This window comes from Callorhinus ursinus, unplaced genomic scaffold (genome assembly GCF_003265705.2).
Source record: "Callorhinus ursinus isolate GAN/ISIS: 27379988/994484 unplaced genomic scaffold, GSC_fseal_2.0 scaffold16, whole genome shotgun sequence".
Lineage (NCBI taxonomy): Eukaryota > Metazoa > Chordata > Mammalia > Carnivora > Otariidae > Callorhinus > Callorhinus ursinus.
The window spans coordinates 8,620,315-8,643,798 of NW_027397078.1; the positions used below are offsets into that span (position 1 = coordinate 8,620,315).

The 23,484-nt window shown below is 40.0% G+C and overlaps 1 protein-coding gene across 2 annotated transcripts in view; it reads left to right on the forward strand.

The window, feature by feature from the left end:
* Positions 1 to 23,484, forward strand: part of MED14 (mediator complex subunit 14) — a 72,970-nt gene that overhangs the window by 35,101 nt on the left and 14,385 nt on the right. For both annotated transcript variants that reach the window (XM_025857399.2, XM_025857400.2), the window contains exons 13-23: positions 944 to 1,103; positions 4,417 to 4,611; positions 4,982 to 5,116; positions 8,001 to 8,077; positions 13,677 to 13,837; positions 13,928 to 14,074; positions 14,738 to 14,829; positions 15,782 to 15,934; positions 16,249 to 16,518; positions 19,847 to 19,987; positions 21,527 to 21,638. In XM_025857399.2, coding sequence (XP_025713184.1) covers positions 944 to 1,103; positions 4,417 to 4,611; positions 4,982 to 5,116; positions 8,001 to 8,077; positions 13,677 to 13,837; positions 13,928 to 14,074; positions 14,738 to 14,829; positions 15,782 to 15,934; positions 16,249 to 16,518; positions 19,847 to 19,987; positions 21,527 to 21,638 — 1,643 coding nt within the window. The remainder of the gene's footprint in view (positions 1 to 943; positions 1,104 to 4,416; positions 4,612 to 4,981; positions 5,117 to 8,000; positions 8,078 to 13,676; positions 13,838 to 13,927; positions 14,075 to 14,737; positions 14,830 to 15,781; positions 15,935 to 16,248; positions 16,519 to 19,846; positions 19,988 to 21,526; positions 21,639 to 23,484) is intronic.

Sequence of the window (23,484 nt, forward strand, 5' to 3'; positions counted from 1 at the left end):
ACGTGACTAGTACAGAGTTTGTACCACGTGCAGCTCACTACACAAGTGCAGCAGCACCTGAACTGGTCTACACCTGCTGTTCAGCAAGGCCAGCCTACTGATCATGAGCTTAGATGTTGTTGTAATTGTTACGTTGCTGTGGAAAGTTTCTAAATTTGTATTCTTATACTCTGTAGTTATTTCATTGTGAACCAGTGAGAGTTTATGGACCAGTCATTTTATGACATGGTTTTGCTGCATGTGACTAGTACAGTACTTTTTCCATATATTTTACACACACACACACACACACACACACACACACACACACACACACACACACAGTGTCTAGCCTCAATGATAGCTAATCAGATAAAAGAAGTGAGAGGAATATTATAAAAAGCATCAAACTAAAATCTGGTGGCTTAACCGAGAGAGAGGAGGGAAAAAAGGTAATTAATACTTATTGGCACCTGCTAGATATAACCATCACTTCACACATACACAGTATAAAAACTGGGACTATATATCTCTAGTGATATTAGAAAAATTAGGTACATTTATACCTGTTTATTGTTCTATTTTCTTTTATAAACACTTCAGGCATTTTATAAAAGATGTTGAGGTTAGTTATTGCTGTCTTAATAAACCATAGGAAATTCATCATTTTCTTTAATACACTGCTACAGTGTCCCAGCCTTAATACTAGTTAATTCTACCTTATGACTAAACAAAATCATTCACATTGTAGTTTCAACTCCTTAAACAGAACTAGAACTAACAGATCAATGCAAAACTTGGAGAAATGATTCATCATTATGGTTATGTGTCTTTTTACTAGGTCAGTTAAATTTCAGATTGTTATTTTTTAGTGGTCTTCAGTAATCAGTTTACTAATCAGTTGCACACAGTTAATCAGAAGAACTTACGATTTTGTGATGTGCGTTATCTCCTTTCAATTAAGGTTTTGGCTTGGACAACAGCGTTGCAAGCAATCTATAAAGCATCTGCCTACAATAAGCAGTGAAACATTGCAGCTGTCCAATTACTCAACCCATCCTATTGGAAACCTTTCTAAGAATAAGCTGTTCATTAAACTTACCCGTCTTCCTCAGTACTACATTGTAAGTATGCAAAGGGGGGATTTGGGTGATCAAGTTCAGTAATTCTATTAGTATTTCACATGATTTATTGCTTAATTTAATTGCAAAGATATTTTATTGGATATTTGACTTTAGTGATTCTCAACCTAGGAGGTAGGGATGGGGGAGAGAGGAAAATCATATCTAAGAAATGATACAGTGATCAGGCAGGGTTGGGGAATATAAGGTATGTCTCCATCCCTCTCACCCTCAGATCTTGCCTGTAGTGAGGCCTAGTTTCTGCTTGGGATGAAGCATCTCCTCTATATGGGAGGGAAAGCATTGAAAGCAACTACTGTGAAGGTGTGGAGATGTTTTGGTATCAGATAAACTTGCTTGGTTTTAATCAAATGTTAACTTGCATAATGCATCCTTTTAAATACAGCTGGCTGAAGTAGCTTTATATTCTCATCCTTAATTGACTGAAGGCATATATATAGATTTTTATTAATTGCGTTTTTATTGATTGCATGTACCTTTCAGTGCACAGTAAGATCCTTTCTTATTCTTTTTTCACTCTAGATTTCTCGGTGTTATCGAGTTAGTTTCTTTGAGATCTTTGAATTGGTTAAAAGTTGTAAGAATTTGAAATATGAACTCACCCTAAATATATTTCCCTCCTTGTAGAAATTTCTGTATATACCACATAGATATTTTTGGCTAAGAATCTGAGATATTTGAGAAACTTAATTCAAGCTTGTTGGTGAAGGTAATAGGAGTGAATTTTTTTAGGGTTTTGAGCTGTATTTTTAAAAGATACTATCTTAAAAAACATGTACCCTGTCTAGCCTGACACATCTTAGGTTAGCGTTATTTATATGGAGCAATAGGTTTGTCATTGATATGAACTTCACTTTTTTTCTGAATTTTAAAACCCCAGCTGTTGAACTAGATTTGGTACATGACAAAGGATTGTTGTCTCTGTCCTTGGTGAGCTGCCTGGTCTACATATAAAATGATACTCAATACATGTATAATAATCAAACCAATGAACACACAAAGATCCTTATACCCAGCCACAGACAAAATGGCTTTATTATTTCTGACCTTATTTAGTATCAACAGAAACCAGATGTTAGTTTCAATGACTAATGATTTATTATAAAGCAATAATTTGTTGCTCGTGGCTTAGACCAAAACTGAATCTATGTTACTCTTCATCCTTCTTATTTCTCACTTAGGAGTGATACATTCATAGAAATGGGAAAAACTACTGTGGACATTAAGAACAGAGGAAAGGATTGGTCCCTTTAAATGTCTGCCATTTTACTTTTGTCAGCTTTATTAAGATATAATTTACATATTATAGACTGTGTCTGAGTTGTAATAAATGCACACACTATTGTAATCCGCCTCTCAGCAAAACACAGAACAGATCCATCACCCCCAAAATGCCCTCATGCTGCTCCTCTATAATTGGACCCTCCCCCCACTCTCAGTTGGTGACCACTGACCTGTTTTCTGTCTATATAGGTTTTCCCATCAGTCTAGTTTCTTTCACTCAGCATAATGCCTTTGATTTTCATCCATATTGTGATGTGTATTATAGTTCATTCTTGTAATTAGAGCAGTAGTCATGGTATGGATATACTACAGTTTGTTTAACCAGTCTCTGGTGGTAGGACATCTGGGTTATTTCCAGTTTGGTGCAATTATGAATAAAGCTGCTGTTAAGCATTTGCATATGGTTTTTTGTTTTTGTTTTTGTTTTTTTTTAGTGAACTTAGGTTTTCACTTCTTTGGGATAAGTAACCAGGAGTAGGATTGTTAGGTTAGGTTATAATGTCAGTGTATGTTTAGCTTTTGCCAAACTGTTTTCCTAAGTGGCTGGGCCATTTTGCATTACTGATGGCAATACAAGAGAGCGCTAGATGTTCTGCATTCTTGTCAGCACTTGGTATTATAATTTTTTAAAGTTTAGCCATTCAGGGGGTACTTGGCTGCGACTCTTGATCTCAGGGTTGTAAGTTCGAGCCCCACATTGGGTGTAGAGATTACTTAAAAAATAAAAAGTAAAAATCTTTTACAAAATAAGTAAATTTTAGCCATTCTGATAGATGTATAATGGTGTGTGTTTTTTTGTAGTCTTAATTTATGCTGCCCTAATGACTGATGATATTGAATATCTTTTCATGTGTTTTTCTTTTTTTTGCCATCTCTATATTTTCTCTGGTGAAGCATCCATTTTCCTTTTAATTCTTCCATTTCCTCGTGCATCAGTGTGTTATTAGGTGTTAGCCTAAGAATTTCCTGAAGAGAGTGTGTGGGGAGGGGGTGGGGTAAGGGAGAGAAAGGAGGCAGGAAGAGAGGCAGGAAAGCATATGTTGGTCAGAGCAGTGGTCCAATGGCATTTATTTCTCCCCTTAAAGTATTTAGGGGACTTTTCTTAAATTTTAGGTAGAACTTGAAAACAGTAAACTGGTAGAGTGGGTAAGAGCAAGGTCTCTGGAGCCAAAGTGGAATCAAAGCATGAGTCCATCGCTTCTCAGCTCTTGAGACCTTGGGCAAGTAACCTAAGTATTTCGTGCCTCAGTTTCTTCATCAGAAAAATGAAGGCAGTAATCCCTTCTTTACAGAGTTATTAGGAGGTCTGAATGCATTAACATCTGTCAGGTACTTGGGACAGTATGTGGCGTCTAGTACTCTCTATATCAGTGTTGGCTGTTGGTGGTGGTGGTGTCATCCTCACAATGACCATATCTATCAGGGTTTATTTTTATATGCTTCCAATTGTGAGAGTTATTTGTCATTTTTCTCGGCTCTAACAGTGGAATTCTTAGGAGCTTTTGTTTTTCTTTAAGATTTTATTTTTGAGTAATCTCTACACCCAGTGTGGGGCTTGAACTCACAACCACAAGATCGAGTTGCATGCACCACCAACTGAGCCAGCCAGGCACCCTTAGGATGTTTTAATGGTTAAGGAAAACAAGGCAATTTGAAATAGATAGATACCATTCTAGAAAATCTAGCAGATCTGCTTTACTTAAGCATACAATGTTTTAAGCTAAGATATGAATATCCAGAACACTTAATGCTATAATAGTCTAAATGTCCCATTTACTATAGTTTATGGTGGTTTTTGCTTTTATTCATTAGTCTGATCTATTTTTTAGAGAACAAAGTATATAACAGGAATGCTTTTTTTGTTGAGAATCATGATTAATTTGTCCTCGTTTAAAGAAGAAAGACCATCTGTTAGAGTTACAATTCTGAACCCTACTTGCTATAAGGTGGAAAATATGCAACACTCATTAATTATTTCTCTGAGTCTCATTTCTGACTTGGGCCTTCTTAGGTTGTGGAGATGTTGGAGGTTCCCAATAAACCCACGCAGCTGTCGTACAAGTACTACTTCATGTCTGTGAATGCTGCGGAACGTGAGGACACCCCTCTCATGGCTCTCCTGCTGCAGCAGTTCAAGGAAAACATCCAGGACTTGGTTTTTCGCACCAAACCTGGCAAACAGCCTAGGACCGGTCCCAAGCGCAAGGTAGGATCACATATAGAAGTGAGTACAGGATTGGTGTGTATTAACTCTCTCCTGTTCTTTAACCATTTTTAACATGGGAAAAGAATTAGATCCGGTTTGTAAGAGATTGGTGGGCAATCAGGTTTAAGTAACAGTTTTCTACATTTTCTTGAAAATGCCTCTCTCTTAATTAATAATTAATTTTACACCATTTCCACAAGAGAGCTTGCTAAATACACAATACTTACATAAATTTCCAGCATTTAGGTTGAAATATTTGCTCAATAAATACTTGTTGAATGCATAACATTTGTTTTTGTTAACCTTGAGCTATAGTAGTTTAACTGCCTTAACTAATTGCATCACCTGTACTTTTTTACCCCAATTCTAGTTGTCTGATGATCCATGTCCAGTAGAACCCAAGAAAACCAAACGATCAGGAGAAATGTGTGCCTTCAATAAAGTTCTAGCTCATTTTGTTGCTATGTGTGATACAAATATGCCATTCGTAGGACTTCGGTTGGAGGTAATTTTTTGAAACAGTTTTGAGTACTCTATATAAAAGTAATTTTTAAAATGCCTTGCTAAAGCTACGTGGATTCCATTAGGAGAACCGGAATAGCTGTGATCTTGTTCATTTTGGGAGGGATGGGGTTGAAATTATAGCATCTCATGGTGTACTTGTAAAACATGACTTATATTATTTCATTTTTCTGATTCCAAATTGTGAGCGTTCTTCCCTTTATGGAAATGGAAAGTAAATTCTTCCTAATGTAAAAAAAGGACAATTTTTGAGTATTAACATCTTACTTGCATACCTCTTAGTAGGAACATTATCTCTTAGAGGTGATTAGTTGATAAAGGGGTGGCTTATTTTTGAGTTGGTGAAGCTATACATATTGCTTAAACACCAATAAAACCGGGTTCCTTTCTGAGAAACAGGTCAGAAAGAATATTAAACCCGATTTTTACTCTTGTCATGTGGACTAAGGAATAGACTTACATAGAATTAGTGTCTTTCAAGAATACACAGTTGTGGTATCCAGCATTATCCCCAAACATGAGAGTAAAGGGCAGTAACAGAATCTGCATTTTTATATTTCCAAAAAGGACTCCAGCCAAGGATTGGCATCCCTTTAAAAGGGATACACCAAAACCTTAATTATTTCCCTCTATTTTAAAGTTTTACTTTTTGTAAGACTCCTCCCCTTTGTAAATTATTGGGAATGAAGTGGAGACTTTTGCCACAGTAAAACTAAAAAAAATATTTTTTTTGGTGTTTATGAATAAAACAATTGAGGATACAAAAAAAAAAAAGTAAAGAGACCTGGGAATGTGGAAGTGGATTATTTCAGTGAAACTGATGATGATAGTCTTGGGAAGACTTGTTGAACACTTTCATGGCTTAGAGCAGGAATCGCCAAACTTCTGTAAAGGGCCAGATAGTAAGTATTTTAGGTATTGTGAGTCATATGGTCTCTTATTATAGCTACACAGATCTGCTTTTGTAGTATGAATCAGCCATGGTTGATGTTTAAACAGATGAGTTGTGGCTATGTTTCAGTCACACTTTATTTACAAAAACAGTCATTGGGCTGCATTTGGCCCATGAGCTGTTGTATGCTGACCCCTGCTTTGTAGGGTTTCAAGGTCTGAAGCAAGAGGGTGAGGTATAAAACTATGAAGAAGGGAATAGCCCAGAGAAATTGAGGCCCAGAAACAGGCATCTAAAATAGATACTCATGACCTTGATGTCCTAGCTCCTAGAACTGTGAGCTTGATGAATGTCTTCTTGCCTGGGTACTGGCCATTGCTCCTAAACTGTACAGACAGTGTCCATGCTTCCTATCTAGTTGACTGTGTTCTTGGGCTTTTTTTATTGTGCCCTGTGGATTGATGACATGCATGTCATTCATTTACTACCTTTGTAGTGGGAAGGGAGGCTACCTGGTACCTGGGGGCAATGTGATGTCTCTCTCCCTGCCTGCCCTCTACCCTCACCACCTACAAAACTTGCAAAAACTTGTCTCTGTAGTGCCCACATAGACTAACACCTGTAGACATAGTCCTCTCTGCCCCCCTTCCCTGTGCTCCTATACCTGTTGCACACATAGGACATGTAAGAACATTGTATAGTAGTACTCTGTTGAAACCCCCTCAGGCTCTTAAACAGCCTACTTTTTCTTATCTCAATGAAAAAGCCATGTTGAAGACAAAAGCAAACACATTATCTGCCTAAAGTACTTTATACTGAGATGTGAATAACAATCTAATCTTACCAGGGATGTTTATATCTCTGATCCATAGGACAGAGACGGTGTTTTTGAGTCCTCTTCCTTGAATCTGAACTCCTATGGCCTATTTGGTTAGCAGCTATTTTTCTTAAACCTCTGCCCGTCCCAGGCCGAAAGAACAGGGCTCAGTCAAATAATTAGTGCTGCTTTAAATCCTTTCTGGAACAAGGTGTGTATAAATAAATAGCCTGCCATAGAAGACCTGTGAATATGTGCCAAAGACAAGCTTCTCTTTGGTAGATCATCAGATGACTTTTTGGCATACCTACATAACCTGCAGTTTCACTTACGGGGTCTCAGGCACTCTCCCTCCCTTCATCTTTTTAACTCACTTTCTGAATCCTCCAGTTGGGAAAGCTATCTCATTGGGTAAATGCATAAATTGGAAATCTTTTCTTCTTGGGTTTCACAACAGTAAGTAGTTTAATTGTTAAAAATAAAAATGTATTCCAGAGGGGCACCTGGGTGGCTCAGTCAGTTAAGTGTCTGCCTTCAGCTGGGATCGAGCCCCAGGTCAGGCTCCCCTCTCAGCGGGGAGCCTGCTTCTCCCTCTCCCCCCTTCTTGTGCGTTCTCTCGCTCACTCTCTTTCTCTCAAATAAATAAATAAATAAGATCTTTTAAAAAAAGTATTCCAGAAAAGTTATATGCTAAAAACTATTGTTTGTGATTAAAAGTGGGATGTGACTATGACTCAGACTTTGTTTTGAACAGACATAATTAAGACAAACATAAGAAAACCAGGCTTATTTTACACTTGCATCATTTGGAACCACCAGGATTGATTCTGGATGACTTTTGGCTCACTGCCGGAGTAGATTAGTCTCCAGAATTCTGAAGATTTGCCACCCGGGGGTGTTTTTGTTTTGTTTTGTTTTGTTTTGTTTTGTTTTGTTTTGTTTTTAACTAGAAGCTCTGGGTCATCTTTGGGTTTCACAGGATTTAATATAGTTGCGCAGGAAATAAGATGATGGAACTCAGTGTGCATGTCTGACATGTTGTTCCTTTGGAACAGAGTGGCCCTGAAACAGGTGCCACGAGAATAGACACTAGTACTTAGAAAAGGTAGTTTCCTTTGTAGAGTTGGTGGTCTGATCTTCCTGCTTTTCTCTTACCAGTTGTCCAACCTGGAGATTCCCCATCAAGGAGTGCAAATGGAAGGCGATGGCTTCAGCCACGCAATTCGCTTACTGAAGTAAGTCCCTGTCCTCTGTCTGCCTCGGTGCTGCACATTAGAGCCACACTGCTAGAGCTACTCCTCTCCCGTGACGCAGCATAAAGCAGAGTTTGGCACCTGCGGATGTCACAGATTTCTGCACAGAATTACTGTGGTCTGGGGGAGGCTTCCTTTTCACCTGCTGAGTGGAGATCCAGCACCACTTGGTATCTTAGGATGTCTTTCCTCTACATTTCTTTTCATTCATGTAATGGATGTTTGCTCAGTGTTACTGTTTATCAGGTTGAATTCTGCTAGGGCCCTTCAGGATGCTGTGGGTTCATATAACAGGAGGATCTGAGCTAGTTCTGAAGCCAGAAAGGGTAGCCCTGAGGAAGTACCAGTTATATTTGGACTGAAGGAGAGGTGAGAATTAGCCAGAGGAAAGGGAGATTTGCGGGGGTGGGGCAGGGAGTGCTGACCAGAAGGAATAGCTGCTAAGGTGGAGGCAGTTTTTCTCTTCTTTCTCTTTCTGTTGCTTGGGGCAAGAGAAAAAAAGCTCTGTACCTGGGAACTGAAAGGAGGTCAGAGTGGCAGGAGTTGAGAGAGACGAGACTGGAGCTGAGCTGTAAGTGGGAAGGGATCAGATCCTGGAGGGCTTTTTTTTTTTTTTTTTTTAAAGATTTTCTTATTTATTTTGAGAGAGTGAGAATGAGAGAGAGAGAGAGCACATGAGAGGGGGGAGGGTCAGAGGGAGAAGCAGACTCCCCGCCGAGCGGGGAGCCCGATGCGGGACTTGATCCCGGGACTCCAGCATCATGACCTGAGCCGAAGGCAGTCGCGTTTTAACCGACTGAGCCGCTCAGGCGCCCTCCTGGAGGGCTTTGTAAGTGTCCTTAAGGAATGTAGACTTGATCCTAATGGCAGTAAGAAGCCATCAGATGATTTGAAGCAGAAACTGGCGTCATTAGCTAGGTGTTTTTGAGAGCTCATCCTGAAAGCCATATTGAGAATCAGTTGGAGGGGGACCAAGACTGAGTGGTGAAACCGGTTGCTGAAATGGTTCACACCGGAGTTGGTAAGCTTCGACCTGGGAAGGTTCCACAAGGACTTAGGGGATGGAATATCCAGGGGTTGGTGAGGAGACTGGTGTTGAAGGTAAGAAAGAGAAGATGGCACAGGTGCCTGTTGGTTTTATCTTGGGCACGTGATGGGTGATGGTGGTGTTTTCTGAGATAAGGGACACCGAAGATGTGAGTTTGAAGGGGTCTCGCTAGCTTTGAGGTGCCTACGCATCCCTTTGGCCAGGCAGGGCTGGATCGCAAGCTCTGGTGACAGGGCTGGGCAGGAGAAGTAAATGAGCCATCACCAAGGTGATCGTAATTGAGCTGGGATAGTAAATAGATCACCGGGAAAGAGTATACAGAGGGAGATGGGCAGAGGGCTTGGCTCTAAATGGATCGAGGACCAGGGGCCAAAGGATGCTTAGAAGGAAAGCCAATATGGTGCGTGTGCTATGAAGGCGACCAGGATGGACTTGGCAAAACTAGCGTGCCATTTACGAGAGCAACCTTTCTGGTGCAGAAAACAGTTTTGGGGGGGCGGGGTAGGGTGGGCATTTGTATTGTTTCTTAGACATTGCTTACTACTACAAATCACAGAAGCAGTTTTTATTTATCGAATTCCTCCGACTACCAAGACATGGCAGCTCTGCCAGTGGAGCTCTAATTTTTGTTACTTGGGAATCCGGTAGTTTCTGTGGAAGATGGGAAGAGCTAGCCCACAGCACGCACTCTACCGTGTGTCAGGGTACTCCCCTGAGACCGAGTGGAAGAACTAGGGTAGCTTCCCTTGCCGGCTCTCTGAACACCATCGGTACAAAAAGTTCTCAGGAGAGAGAGCTGGCCTTGTAATGCACATCAGTGGGAAAATGTGACACTTCTAATGGCTTTTGGTTTTCAGTTACTTCTGCCTAAAGTATAGGGGCTTGGGGTTTTTTTTGTGTTTTTTTTTTTTAATCTTTTCACTCTTCTTGGCAACTGCAGATAAATAGATAATGTTAACATTTGTGTTCTGTTCTCTTAGTTATATTTTTCATGTTTTGCAGGAGTCTTAAAATATCTTGTTCTCAGCATTTTTATGAAGAAATTTCAGTCCCCTTCCTTCTTGAATTCGAGAGAACCCATAATATAGTCCTACCTAGGAAGGAAGCATTTCCTATTTTTTAAGCTTCATTTAATAATAATTTTTAAAAAGTCTTTATTATATCCTGGCCATTATTTTCTTTATTTAAAACTCAAAAGGAAAAAATACAGAGAAGTGGATAATTTAAGATAATGAGTTTGTCTAGTACCTTCTGTCCGTTATGAGGATTATGGGGATAGGGTATAGAAATGAAGAAGGAAACAGTAAACAATAAATGTCTAAACATGATTTTACTAAATTAAAATCTAACATAAGTCTACTTAGTATATAATTGCTCTAATGCATTTAATCTTCAGAAAGTCTTAAGCCTTTATTCCTAGACATATTAATGGGAGTATGAGTTGATACATCAAAGCTTTAAAATTGAGCACATTTTTCTCCTCTTTGTTAAAAATATGTTCTGTTCTTGTTCAGCTTATCTTTTTGAGACTCCGTTGAACAGGCCTCCTTGAAGTATCTGTGACAGTGTCATGGTAAATACCTTAGATTGCTATGGTTCACGGGCCTGTTGCCCTGTGTAGATTCCAAAGAGCCTTGATCCGACAGCACAAATGACTCAGGTCTTACTCAGGTCTCAAGAGCAGCATGCTCACAGTTGCCTCCGTTTGAGCTCTTGAGCAAACTTCCCACCTTCTCCCAGGCTAACATTACACTACTGGGCAGTGTAATGTGCTGGTTTGCTAGCCACACCCACAAGCTTTATTCATCTTGTCCATTGTGTTTCTTTCCCTCTTGTAACCTATGCAAATAATGCATAGGCACAGTTCATTTTTGCAAGGTGTGTGATTCAGTTTCTATCAGTTGTGTGACTCAGTCCTTCTGCATTTGCACGTGCAACCTTTATGAAACCCTCTTCACTTTCCTTGTGGGCATAATTGCACTTCTTTTACTTAAAAGCACATTCAGTGATCTCCCCCTCGTACACTGCAGGGTTTTAGGTCCGTAAAACCCCTCAGAATGAAACTGACATAGAGCACATGATTGGACAGCCAGCGACCCAAAAGGAGCAGTGCTAACACACATCTACCCTGGAAGACCAGAGCCCAGTTCCTACATTCTTCCATACTCAGAATTGCAGGAGAGACATCAGTCAGGAGTAGCTGTTTAGATCAAAAACCTTTTTTGGATTGGTAGAAATTTTCAGATAAGGTTAAGCCATTGTCCAGGAAACATCTTCCTCAGTTCTTCATTTTTTGGTGACTCTACTAGTATTTTGCCGTATCTTGAGTTTGTAACAGTTTTGTTTCAAAAGTTTCCTTTTGGGGAACTGTTTTCCTCCTCACATGGGGGAGGATTAAAGTTACAATTGTAGTTTATTCTGTTACATTTGTAACCCTTAAAAGCAAGTAAATAGTTTACAGGTTCCTTGAAGCTGAGCCAATTACTTGTGTGTGGCAGATGAAGAAGGTGACATAGAATGCACTGTTAGGGGTCATGCTGCCCCTCAGAACATAAACTGAAAGGAGTCTTACTCTTTACTTGAAGACATGCTGGCTTCTATGAGTTCATTTTCTAACCAGATGGATTTCACGAAACACCTGTTTATGTGAAAGGAAGATAATGTACTGCATTTGTATTTTTTTTAAACCAAGATTTAAAACTTGATCTGAATTGGCTGCTTTATAACTCCTATGGGTTGGGGTTATGTTTTCAGGGATAAGGATAAGCAAAAGTCTTCAGTATACCTACGGAATTGACAAGGCTGTATGCGATGTATGTGATTTCTGTAATTTACCCCAAATAATATTGGACAAAATCTTTCTGGTTGTGAGTGATAAAAATTATGTAGTATGAAAGATAAACTTTTAAAAAAAGATTTTATTTATTTGATAGAGAGCGAGCACAGGAGCAGGGGGAGGGGCAGAGGGAAAACAGACTCCTGGCTGAGCAGGGAGCCCTACTCCGGGCTCATCCCAGGACCCCGGGATCATGACCTGAGCCGAAGGCAGATGCTTAACTGACTGAGCCACCCAGGCGCCCCAAAGATTAACTTTTGAAATGTTGGGGGAAAAAAAAACAAAAAACACTATACATCTAAGAGGAGCTGTGGTGGAATTTTTAATTAATTGACAAAATTTTGGTACTATGTTGATTTTCTTTTTATGCAACCTGTGTAGCTGTTTTCTCCCCTACAAATTTTTTTTATCATCTGCAATCTCTGTCTCTCTTTTGCCCTCTTAAATTTTTTATTCTAGGCAAGTGGTCCTTAACCCCAGGGCGATTTTGCCCTCCAGGGGGACATTGGGCAATGTTTGGAGGTATTTTTGGTGATCATTAACTGAGAAGAGGGAGTGGGAGATACTACTGGCATCTGGTAGGGAGAGGCCAAGGCTACACAACAAAGAATTATCCAGCCTCAAATGTCAGTATCGCTGATGTTGAGAAACCCTATTCTAGGTGTTTCTGAATAAGAGGCCTAAATCAAGATTCCATATTTCCAATTTCTGTTAGACTTAGATATAAATAATCATTATACCAAGTCTGAGAATTAACCCACCATCCCTAGGAGTTAAAGGATAATGTGTAATTAAAAAATATATTGTCTCATTATTTCATCTGTTACTGAAAAAAACATTGAACATGTATTACTTTATAATGTTTTATGACAAGATAGTCCATAAAGCTGCAAGAGGAAAATGGATAGGTAGGTATTTTACGACACCAAAGCTAATACATTCCTCTCCTATATGTGACATATTTAAGTGAAAATATGTTAAATGAGTTGATACATGCAAAGCTTTATCACATGAGTGTTACCTTTACTGGAGAAGGGAGGAGAGATAACAAACCTGGCATTTTATCTTGGCATCAATGAGACTTGGTTTTACCACAAAGGGAGCTAACATACACAAATACCTATTATATCAGCTGCCATGAACACTTTACGTACGGTGTGTCATGTTTCAAAATCAGTGACCCATAAGGTAATTATCTCCATTGTGTAGTTGGGAAACTGAAATTCAGAGAGGTTAATGTGGCTGGGGTCAGAATTAGAATGCAGGTCCCTGATCCAAAGCCTGTGTTCTTTCCACTGTATCATTCTGTTCTCAAGGGTGGTTTTACACCTTAGCTTTTCCTTGAGGATGTTCTAGGTAGATTTCATAGAAAGCCAGTATCTTTGATTTTCACTCTGAAGAATCATAGTGTTTCTAATGATAGGAATAAGGATGAAGACAGACACACTTCGTTAAAACACTCAGACACACACACTTAGTTAAAGCAAGAGGTCCTAATCTGCGTTGATGTGAGTAGAAGTGGGTTCAGTGCTGTGAATTGCCATGAGTTGCTATGAATCGCTTCCTTCTTTTGCAGAAGGCGCCTAGTGTGGAGCTTGAACTGAAGCGCTAACGAGATACCCCGAATGTTGTTGTGTAGATTGTGCTCTTGTCTTTCTGTGATGCAAAGTACACTTCATATGCTCTTTCATTGCCAGAATCCCTCCCTGTAAGGGTGTGAATGAGGAAACCCAGAAGGCTCTGGACCGCTCTCTTCTCGATTGCACGTTCCGATTGCAAGGTAGAAATAACCGCACGTGGGTGGCGGAGTTAGTGTTTGCGAATTGTCCACTTAATGGCACTTCGACTAGAGAGCAAGGTGAGCTGCTTCACACACTCTGTCTTTGCGTAATTTGGGGGTTTTCTTTTTAGTATTCACAGCTATTAATCCTCTTTTTTAATCCTGTAGGGCCATCGCGGCATGTTTATCTGACATATGAAAACCTGTTGTCTGAACCCGTTGGTGGTAGAAAAGTGGTTGAAATGTTCCTTAATGACTGGAATAGCATTGCACGATTATATGAGTGTGTGTTGGAATTTGCACGTTCTCTACCAGGTACATGTGATAATCTTCCTTTTGGGGGGGTATCCCTCTTTTCTAAACTGAAGAAGTAAGACATTGTAAAAAAAAATTTTTTTCAAAAGAATATCTAATGAAAAATAAGTTTGCCTTCTACCTCAGGCTTCTGCCCAGAGACAACCACTGTTAAGTTTCTTATGTATACAGGAGTTTTTTACTCCGAGCTCTACCATATTATAATAACAGGGAGTATTTATTGAGAGTCTGTTATGCACCATACAGTGTAACAATTTGCTTGTGTTAACCCATTTAATCCTCACAGTCACCCTGTGAAGTAGTTGACTTATTCCTCATTTCACAAATGAAGAAAACAAGTCGCAGAGACTGCAGAACTTGCTGAAGGTCGCACAGCTAGTAAAGAAAGGGTAGAGCTGGAATTGGAACCGCCCCACTGCTGTGCTGTACGGCTTCAGTACTCCGCCCCTGCCCTGGACCCCTTCTGTAGAAATGGACATGGAAGCCCACTGCCTATGCCATCGCTTTCCTTTTTTTATTTTTAATTTTTTTTAACAAAATTATGTATCTAGAGATCTTTCCAGCTAGGCATATGATACTGCCCAGATGCCCTCTTCTCCAAATATGTGTTTTAAAGTTTTGCATGTATCATCTTAATCTCCTTTTTGCTTCCTTTCTCTTTAGACATACCTGCTCATCTAAATATTTTCTCAGAAGTCCGTGTTTATAATTACCGAAAACTTATCTTGTGTTATGGAACCACCAAGGGAAGCTCAGTAAGTCTATGAACTAATTAAAACTGAAATTCCTCTCATAAATCCTTTAAAAATGAAGAATTTGGAAGTTATGAAAACTGCCTTGAACTAATTGAGGACTCAAGTAAAAATTAGGGTTAAAATGGTAAATTTTAAATACTTTGATGATATATAGTAGACTAGTATACTAGAGTGCTTAACTCTTTAAAATTGAAAGCGAAAATTATGCCCTCTTTGATGGGGTATATAATCTTGATGAGTTTTGGACCAGGTAATGTACTTTTGGTGTTTGTATTTTTTTTTTCTTTACCGATTTCAAATCTGGTTAGCAACATGATTACTATAATGAAGATTATGAATGGTTTTGAACAATACTGTACGTTTATGCTTTTGGTCATGTGATTATGAACATTGTTTGATCCTGTCCCAGTCTTGAAGGCACTCCCCGTAATCTCTGTTTCCTCATTTTCTTCCCACTCCATATGTAAAGTCCTAGACATTTAGTATAAAAATTCAGCCAGCTGGCTTCTTTCTGGACTCTTCGACGTCAAGTAATATCAGAAATTGAGTGTTTAAAATCTATAAACTGAAAGCATCTGTGTTAGAAGTGGCTTCCTTTCCCTTTATGACAATGCTCATATAGAGGATGACTTTTCTTCAGTCCTAGATAAAAATGAAAAATAAGAAACACCAATGATCATTTTCAAATAAAGTTTAATCCAGATTTTTTCTTTAGCACCTTCTCTTTCTGTTTTATTTGGTGGAAATGGGCTAATACACACCTACTTCACGAATGTACCAGGCCATAGTAACAGCACTTCTGGAGTTTATAGAGTCCAGTCTTCTGACTGGCTTTCCAAAAAGACCTCATGTTGATCTTTGGCATTTTGCCTTACTGTTTAAACATTGTTTTTTCTTCTACTTGAATCTGTTACTTTCTCAGTTTCTGAAACATGTAATCTCTTTGATTTAGATTAGCATCCAGTGGAATTCCATACATCAAAAATTTCACATTTCTTTGGGCACTGTTGGCCCAAACTCAGGTTGCAGTAACTGTCACAATACCATTCTCCATCAGCTTCAGGAAATGTTCAACAAAACACCAAATGTGGTTCAGTTATTACAGGTAATTAAGTTTATTTTCTGTGTAAAAATATGACTCCATCAGTGTTAGTGTCTCATGTAAAATTAAAAATCATGTGGGCTTGTCTTCAGTGACAAGGGTGCATGTTTTGTGTTTTATGTCTCGCAGTCTTCTTGGAGAATTTTCTTTGATTCAAAGTGGATGCAGTGATGTAGTTTGCATTCTCTTCAAGGGAAAGGTACATGGAATATGCCAGGAAGACCTTGGCTCATTTATGACTGTTAGACATGGAAGATTCTGAGACTTCAGCATTTGTACGGAAACCGGCTGGCTCTCACTGTGTGTGTTCCTTTTAGGTACTCTTTGATACTCAGGCTCCGTTAAATGCCATCAACAAACTCCCCACTGTGCCGATGTTGGGCTTGACCCAGAGGACCAACACTGCTTACCAGTGCTTCTCCATCCTGCCGCAGTCGTCCACCCACATCAGACTGGCCTTTAGGAACATGTACTGCATCGACATTTACTGCCGGAGCCGAGGCGTGGTGGCGATTCGGGATGGTGCCTATAGTCTTTTTGATAATAGCAAGTTAGTGGAAGGTTTTTATCCTGCACCCGGACTAAAGGTAACCAACTTTAGTATTCTAGCATAAATAAACATAAATGTCTCTAAAACAGTTCCTTTAAAAGGGGGAAATAATGGGGAAAAGCAACAAATTTCTGTTTAATAAGCAGCTGTGTTAGTTTATCACCTCCGCAGCGTCCTTCCAAAGGAACAGGAAGTTCTTAATAAAGCGCTGTGCCTATGTGTATGAGATGATGAAATCTCCTTTCCTTGTAATGCATATGGTGAATGATACCGAAGAGAGTCCTGTTTACTAGTTGGAACTTTAAGGAACTTCAACAATGTCTTTCTCATCGATTATTGAGAAAGTTTGATTCATCAGTTCAGCCATGAAGTTTTTTTAAAATGTAGGGTCCTGGGCCACAATCCCTGCAGATTCTTGTATAATAGCTCAATTGTATGTGCTTATAGTTTAGAGTCAAATAGTTCCAAAGGCTTGTTTTGAAAATTAGTTGCTTGCAACCCAGTCTTGCCCTTTTCCTGCTCTGTTTTCAACTCTTAGGTGGTGATTCTCTTGGTATTTACATCTTTATCTCTAAATAACATGCTTACATTGCTGTTTGTGGACTTCTTAGTTGAGGGCATTATCTGATCCTCACAATGGAAGATGAGGGTTTAATTCTTTTTTAATTCTTATATGCCTCTTCATCCTCCCAGGCTGCTCCTAGTATACCTTTCCTGCTATCCTTACAGTATGGTTAGGCAGCAATTTTGATCAGATGATTTTTCGGTATTCTCATTATTATAAATATGTAAACACTGTACACCAAGCTTACTATAATTATTTTTCCTTTCTTGTTCAACATTTTGTTTTTCTGGGAGTTAATTTACTTTTTTTGATTAACTTTTTGTATACTTACCACTAACTCAACCTTAAAGTATCTCCCCTATGTATATAAAATCTCCCCTCTGTGCGTTCACATCTCAGAAACCTCACTGGTTTCATCTTGAAGAAATCTCTTCTACAACCGTCTGACCTCCAATCTGGAATGGCAGTGCCCCATGCCCTTTGTCTTGTGTTGATTTAGGAATCTGTAGAAGGATGGGAAGAGGGAGAGTCCTTGGCTTCTCTCTCGCGTGGCATGCCCTGTGGCGTGGACTGCAGGTCTTTTTCTTGGTTTACTCCATTGTTTTGGTAGCATACCTCTATGTAGTTTCCTGGGAGAAGGTATGTGGGAGATTATTTTGAGACTTTTGTGTGCCTAAAACCATCTTTAGTTTACCTCATCTAATTGAGAGAATGGCTAGGTGTAGAATTCAAGATTACAGTCGTTTTCTGTAAGAGTTTTGAAGACATTGCTCCATTGTCTTCTAACTTCCACTGTGACCGTTGAGTTGTTTAATCTCATTCTAGTTCTTGAACCTTATGTAACTAAGTAGGTTCGTAGGTTCTTTCACGCTGGAAACTACATCCTTTGGCTCTGGGAATTGCCTTGTGTTATTTCTTGATTCTTTGTTTTCTCTCTCAGCTCTTTCTGGTACCACTACTGTTCTGAGGCTTGGTATCCTGGACTTATCCTCTGATTTTCTTATCTTTTCTGTTTTTATCTCTTTGTATCTGGGAGATTTCCTCATTTTTTTCCTTTCAGTCTTTGTATTTTTGATAATTTTTTTTGCCATCTTTAAAAAAATTTCCAGGAGCTCTCTTTTGTTTCTAAGTGTTCATTTTATGACATCTTTGTTGTATATGGCTGTCTTCTCTTACCCCTTTTTTCTTCCTACATAATCTCCATTTCACGCACCTTGCTTTTTTTTTTGTTTTGATCTCTTTCATGTTAGTGATTCTTAACTCGCAGCTCTTACTAGAAGGTGAGACTTGCTGACTGTGGTCTTCATTGCAGGATGATCTGCTCGGGCCATTTCTTTGGGTAACTCCCAGTGTCAGTAGATTTAGGTCTTTTTGTTGGGCTGGTAAAGTACCAAGAGAGGAGTATTCAAGTCTCTGCATAGATGGTGTGCATCTGGCCCCCAATTTTTGGCAAATCAAATAAGAGAAGGAAACTACTATTTTCACCATTCAGTATGTAAACTTTAATCTTCTTCTTTTTTTTTTTTTTAAAGTAATCTCTGCACCCAACGTGGGGCTCGAGCTCACAACCCCGAGATCAAGAGTCGCATGCTCTTCTGACTGAACCAGCCAGGTGCCCCATAATCTTCATTTTTAATACGGCATTCCTCTCGATCAATGCTAGAGTCCCCCTAGTCAAAGACCCTCCACCAGAGTGGTAGAAGTCAACCTCACTCAGTGAGAGTGACAGAGGCTCTGGGAGGCTTTCAGTGTCTCTTAAAGAGACTTTTGACCAGTCCTATTTTTAATCCCACTTTCATCCCCACTTCCAGAGGTGTCTAGTGCTGCCAGTTCCTACGTGTCTTGAGGATCTGGACGGAAATAGCTTTGCTTCTTGGCTTTCCCCAGTGCTAGCTTTAGGATACAACTTCCTCACATTGGATAGTTCACTTACCACTCAGCCATCTGCTCCGCAGCCTCCAGAATTCATTGCTATTTTTTTCTTCTCCCATTCTTTCTGTATTTGTAACTTATTGCTTTAAAAAAATTTTTTTAGGAGTTTCAGTGGGGTATTGGGGAAGGATAAAATGTGTGTTGTGAATCCATCATCTTTTATTAGAAATCAGGCAGTGTACTTTTAAAAGCTTTCTAGTGATCCTGGTAAGCTTTTGATCTCTGTTTTTGAGGATGGGGAAGGTGGAGAGTATTAAAAGGAAGAGAATGCTTGAGACACAAACTCTGGTAGCCTTGCTTAATTTTTGATGACCTATCCCATAAAACGAGATTGTCCCACTCTTGGTGGTTTAAGATTTCAGTCATGTAAGATAAAAAGAGGAAAGATGGCTTAGTTTCTGCATTCAGTTTTCCTCTGTCGTATTTTCTAGCTTACAAAATGACGACTCTCACCCAATAGGAAATTTCCCAAGTCACTGAAATTACTTAGATGGCCAACATACAACTTTCCTTTTGTTTCCTGCATTTCTGGTTCAGAAGTTAATAAGAAAATACTTTGACCTGGTGTGAGGAGTACCAGGGTGTACTTCTCTCTTCAACTTTGTACTTGCACAATACTTCTTAATGGACAGGATTTTTAACTTAGATTTTGTTTCTGTTGTTGCAGTTAACCAGTTTCCTCAGTTTCCCCCCCTTCAAAATTATCCATATATCTTCCAGGTTGTCCTCATAATAGTGGCTGTGTACCAAACTTCTATTTTAGAGATGGGTATAGTATATTTGTTTTTCTTAAAATAGTCTAAATGATTAAAAATATCTTACTAAAGTTAAGTAAAATAATCTGAATTCTACCTGTTTCTATCCATAGACATTCCTGAATATGTTTGTTGATAGCAATCAGGATGCTCGAAGAAGGTCTGTAAACGAGGACGATAATCCCCCTTCTCCCATAGGAGGAGATATGATGGATTCTTTAATCTCACAGCTCCAGCCACCACCCCAGCAACAGGTGATGTCTTGCTGAAATTCCAAATGGTATCACGTTCGCGTCACTTAATGGGTTCTTCAGGTGTCTGAGTGTCTTTGTTGAAAGGCAAGGAGGTCCTTGGTGGGCCCAAGGTGTCCGAGAAGTCCATATGAAAAAATAGTGACAGGGAGAGAAGGAGGCTTCTAGTGATGGCAAGTAAACAGTACCAGAAGTAGCATTAACCTCAGACTCGTGCATTTAAAGTGATGTGAGATGATTAGCCATGTGGATCACGAAAGAGGATGATATCCAAACGGCTGGTAAGCACAGAAAGGGTGTTCAACATCATGTGGCATCACAGAAATACAACTTAAAACCACAATGAGATAATACTCAAAACCCACAAAAAGGGCTTTAAGAAGAAAATTGCTCATTCTTGGCAACATTTGGTATTAGCGGCAACTGAAACTCATTTACTACTGGAGGGTGCGTAAAACGGTATAACAACCATGCAGTGGTGTTTAGCAGTATTCCAGAGCACTAAATCTGAACATTAGGCATACCTGTGATTTAATAATTCTACTCTTAGGTATATGTACAACAGAACTGCATCCAAAAAACACAAGAATGTTCATAGGAACGTTATTTATGTAAAAAGTGTAAACTAACCCAAGTATCGAGCAACAGAATGAGTGAATAAACTGGGTCTATTCAGTATACAATAGAATACTTTATAGAAATGAAAAAACAAACTACTACATGGTGAATCTCACTGACGTGATGTTGAACAAAAGAAGCCAGACACTCAGAAGTACATGCAGTATTTATATGAAATATGAAAACTGGCAAAATCAAGCTTGAGTGACAGAGATCCGAATAGTGCTTACCTTTGGGGAAGTGATAAAGCCTTGGAAGGTGGCTGAGGGGCACTGGTAGTGTTCTTCAGGGTCTCGATCTCTGTGGTGGTGACATTTCTGAAAATTCATCAGACTGGACATTTTCTAAGATTTGTGTCCTTTACTATATGTGATTTGTACCTCAACTGAAAAACTAGGAAGGATTTCATTGTCCTAGGTTTTTCATTGCTGGAGATGAAGGTAAAGGTGAGGAGAGGTCAGGTTAAACGACTGTATTTCGTTGCCTTTAAAAACTCTGCCAAGTGTAAGATGCACTACTTTTTATGAATTGCCAGTTAAACTGTGCCATGCCAGGAATCGAAAGATACACCTTGACTTCAGAAATATTAAAGGGGTGGGGAGAGAATCTTAGAATCCGGGAAATGGGAGAGAAACAATACAGATAAATCAGTGATATGGTAGATAAAATAAGCAAAAAACATCTTGAGGGTTAAAAGCAATGGTATTACAAGGTCAGGAGTGAGTTCTTGCTGTTTTTTAAACATTTTGAAAGTCGGGGAGTCTTTAAAAACTTGTGTTACTGATGTGTATTTTGCACATTTTCGCATCTTGTGTTTCCTGTTGGTAACCAGTGAACTGTGTAAAGGTTAACTCTTCAGCTGTACGTACTATATACTATACGCGCGTGGCCCGTTTGACCAACATGTACTTTTTTTCTTTTCAGCCATTTCCCAAACAGCCGGGATCGTCAGGTGCTTATCCCCTTACTTCACCCCCTACATCTTACCACAGCACAGTTAATCAGTCTCCCTCTATGATGCACACACAGTCTCCAGGTAAGATATTACTTACTCTTTTGTTGTATTCAACTCTGACATCCGGAACATACACGGACACACCCAAGCACCACACATGTAGCCCTTCCTTCAGAGACCACTCCTTTATCTGTGGCTAGGTATCTGCCATTCGTTCCTTATGGCAGGGTTGTGAAAGCTGCGTTCATGACTCGGGAACACGTTGAAAGGTTTGAATTAAGTGGAGGTTTTGTCACCCAGAGCCAGGCTCGTGGCACAGCTCCAAGGAGAGCTGATCACAACACGATCCTGCCCATCACCTGTTTCTGTAGTTTTGGGGGAACCCAGCCACACCCATTCATGCAGTGTCAGGGACTGCTCTTCTGCTAGGACGACCCCTTACAAAACAAGTTTGCCGAGCCCTGGTATATATAAAAGGTGCTCTGCCCCGCAGAGTGGGCCAGTGCAGAGCCTGCTTGTCCAAACAAAATGACTCTGTAGGCAGCCCCATGAAGTGCACTATAAAATTGCTTGAGGATGCCTAATTTTTACTTTTAATGAACAATTTGCTGGTATTGCTTAAGTTCTTGCCCGGGGCCAGATGCTCCATGGCGCTGGGGATGCAGCAGCAAGCCAGATACCAGTCCTGCTCTCAAGCGTATCGTCTAGCAAGGAAGATGGGTATCAGATTCCTTGAGTACATGACCCCTTACCTGCTCAGCAGAGATGGTGGAACCACAGATGAAGATTTGGAAGTTATTGTCATGTCACTGAAGGTCACTGAAGGCTGGGCTGGGTGGGTGAGCTCAGCCCCTGCGGAGTACCAGCAGCTGCTTCCCAGGTGTAGGAGCCTGAGAAGGAGCTGCTTAGGGAGCAAGGAGCAAAACAGGAGATGTGGGCCGAGAACCCAAGGGGCATGTGTCTCTAGGATATGAGTGAGGTTTTATGTAGAAGGAAGTAGAAATACTGATTTTGAAATAATTATAGTAGCAGACAGGTATATAGTGCTTGCTGTGTGCCAAGCCGTGTTCTGAGCACTTTATCCATTTAATCCCCACAGCAAACCCACAGCTGAATATCTAAACATGACACTCAAAGGTTTATCGAGTTGATGAACATACTGCATGTAAGGCACTGCATTAGGTATAGAATGTAGAGAATATGAAATTCTCTTAGATGGTAGTAGAGAATTTGAAACATGTGAATACTGAGGATAGTGATGGTAATGTAGCAAGTGTCTCTGTGTCGCATTTATTCATAGTTTGGGGAGCATGGTTCCCCCTTTCCTGATCCTCAATTGAAACTAGTCCTGTGGCTAAATCCCATCTTTAAGCTCACTGCTCTCCGTTTTTTAATATCTGCCATCTAGACCTCTCCCCTGAACTCGAGTCCTGTGTTTTCCAGATGTCTAGTCGGCATGCCCTTGTTAGATGGGTAGACAATGGCTGAGACTCAACTCCTAACACCTGCCCCCCCCGCACCCTGCCCCCTGCCACCCCAACTCCGGAAACGGCAGCCCCTTCCTGCCTGCCGCTTGGCCAGAGCTGTTAGAGTCCTGCTGGACTCCTCTTTCTTTCACACCCACTTCAGTCAGTCCCAGATACTGTCCACTCTGTACTGAGAATTTATCCAGACTCTAACCCTCCTCAGCCTCCACCCTCACCCAAGCCATTAACCATCTCTCACTTGGATTATTACTGTTGCCTCTAACTGGTTTCCCTGCCCTTGCCCTATAGTCTGTTTTTTACACAATGGTTAGGGTGATCCTTCCAGAACACAGGCTAGTTTATGACTCCTTCACTCCAAACTTTGCAGTGGTTTCCCATCTCATTCAGGGTAAACCCTAAGTCCTTAGAGTGGCCTCTGAGTCCCCATGTGATCTGGATCC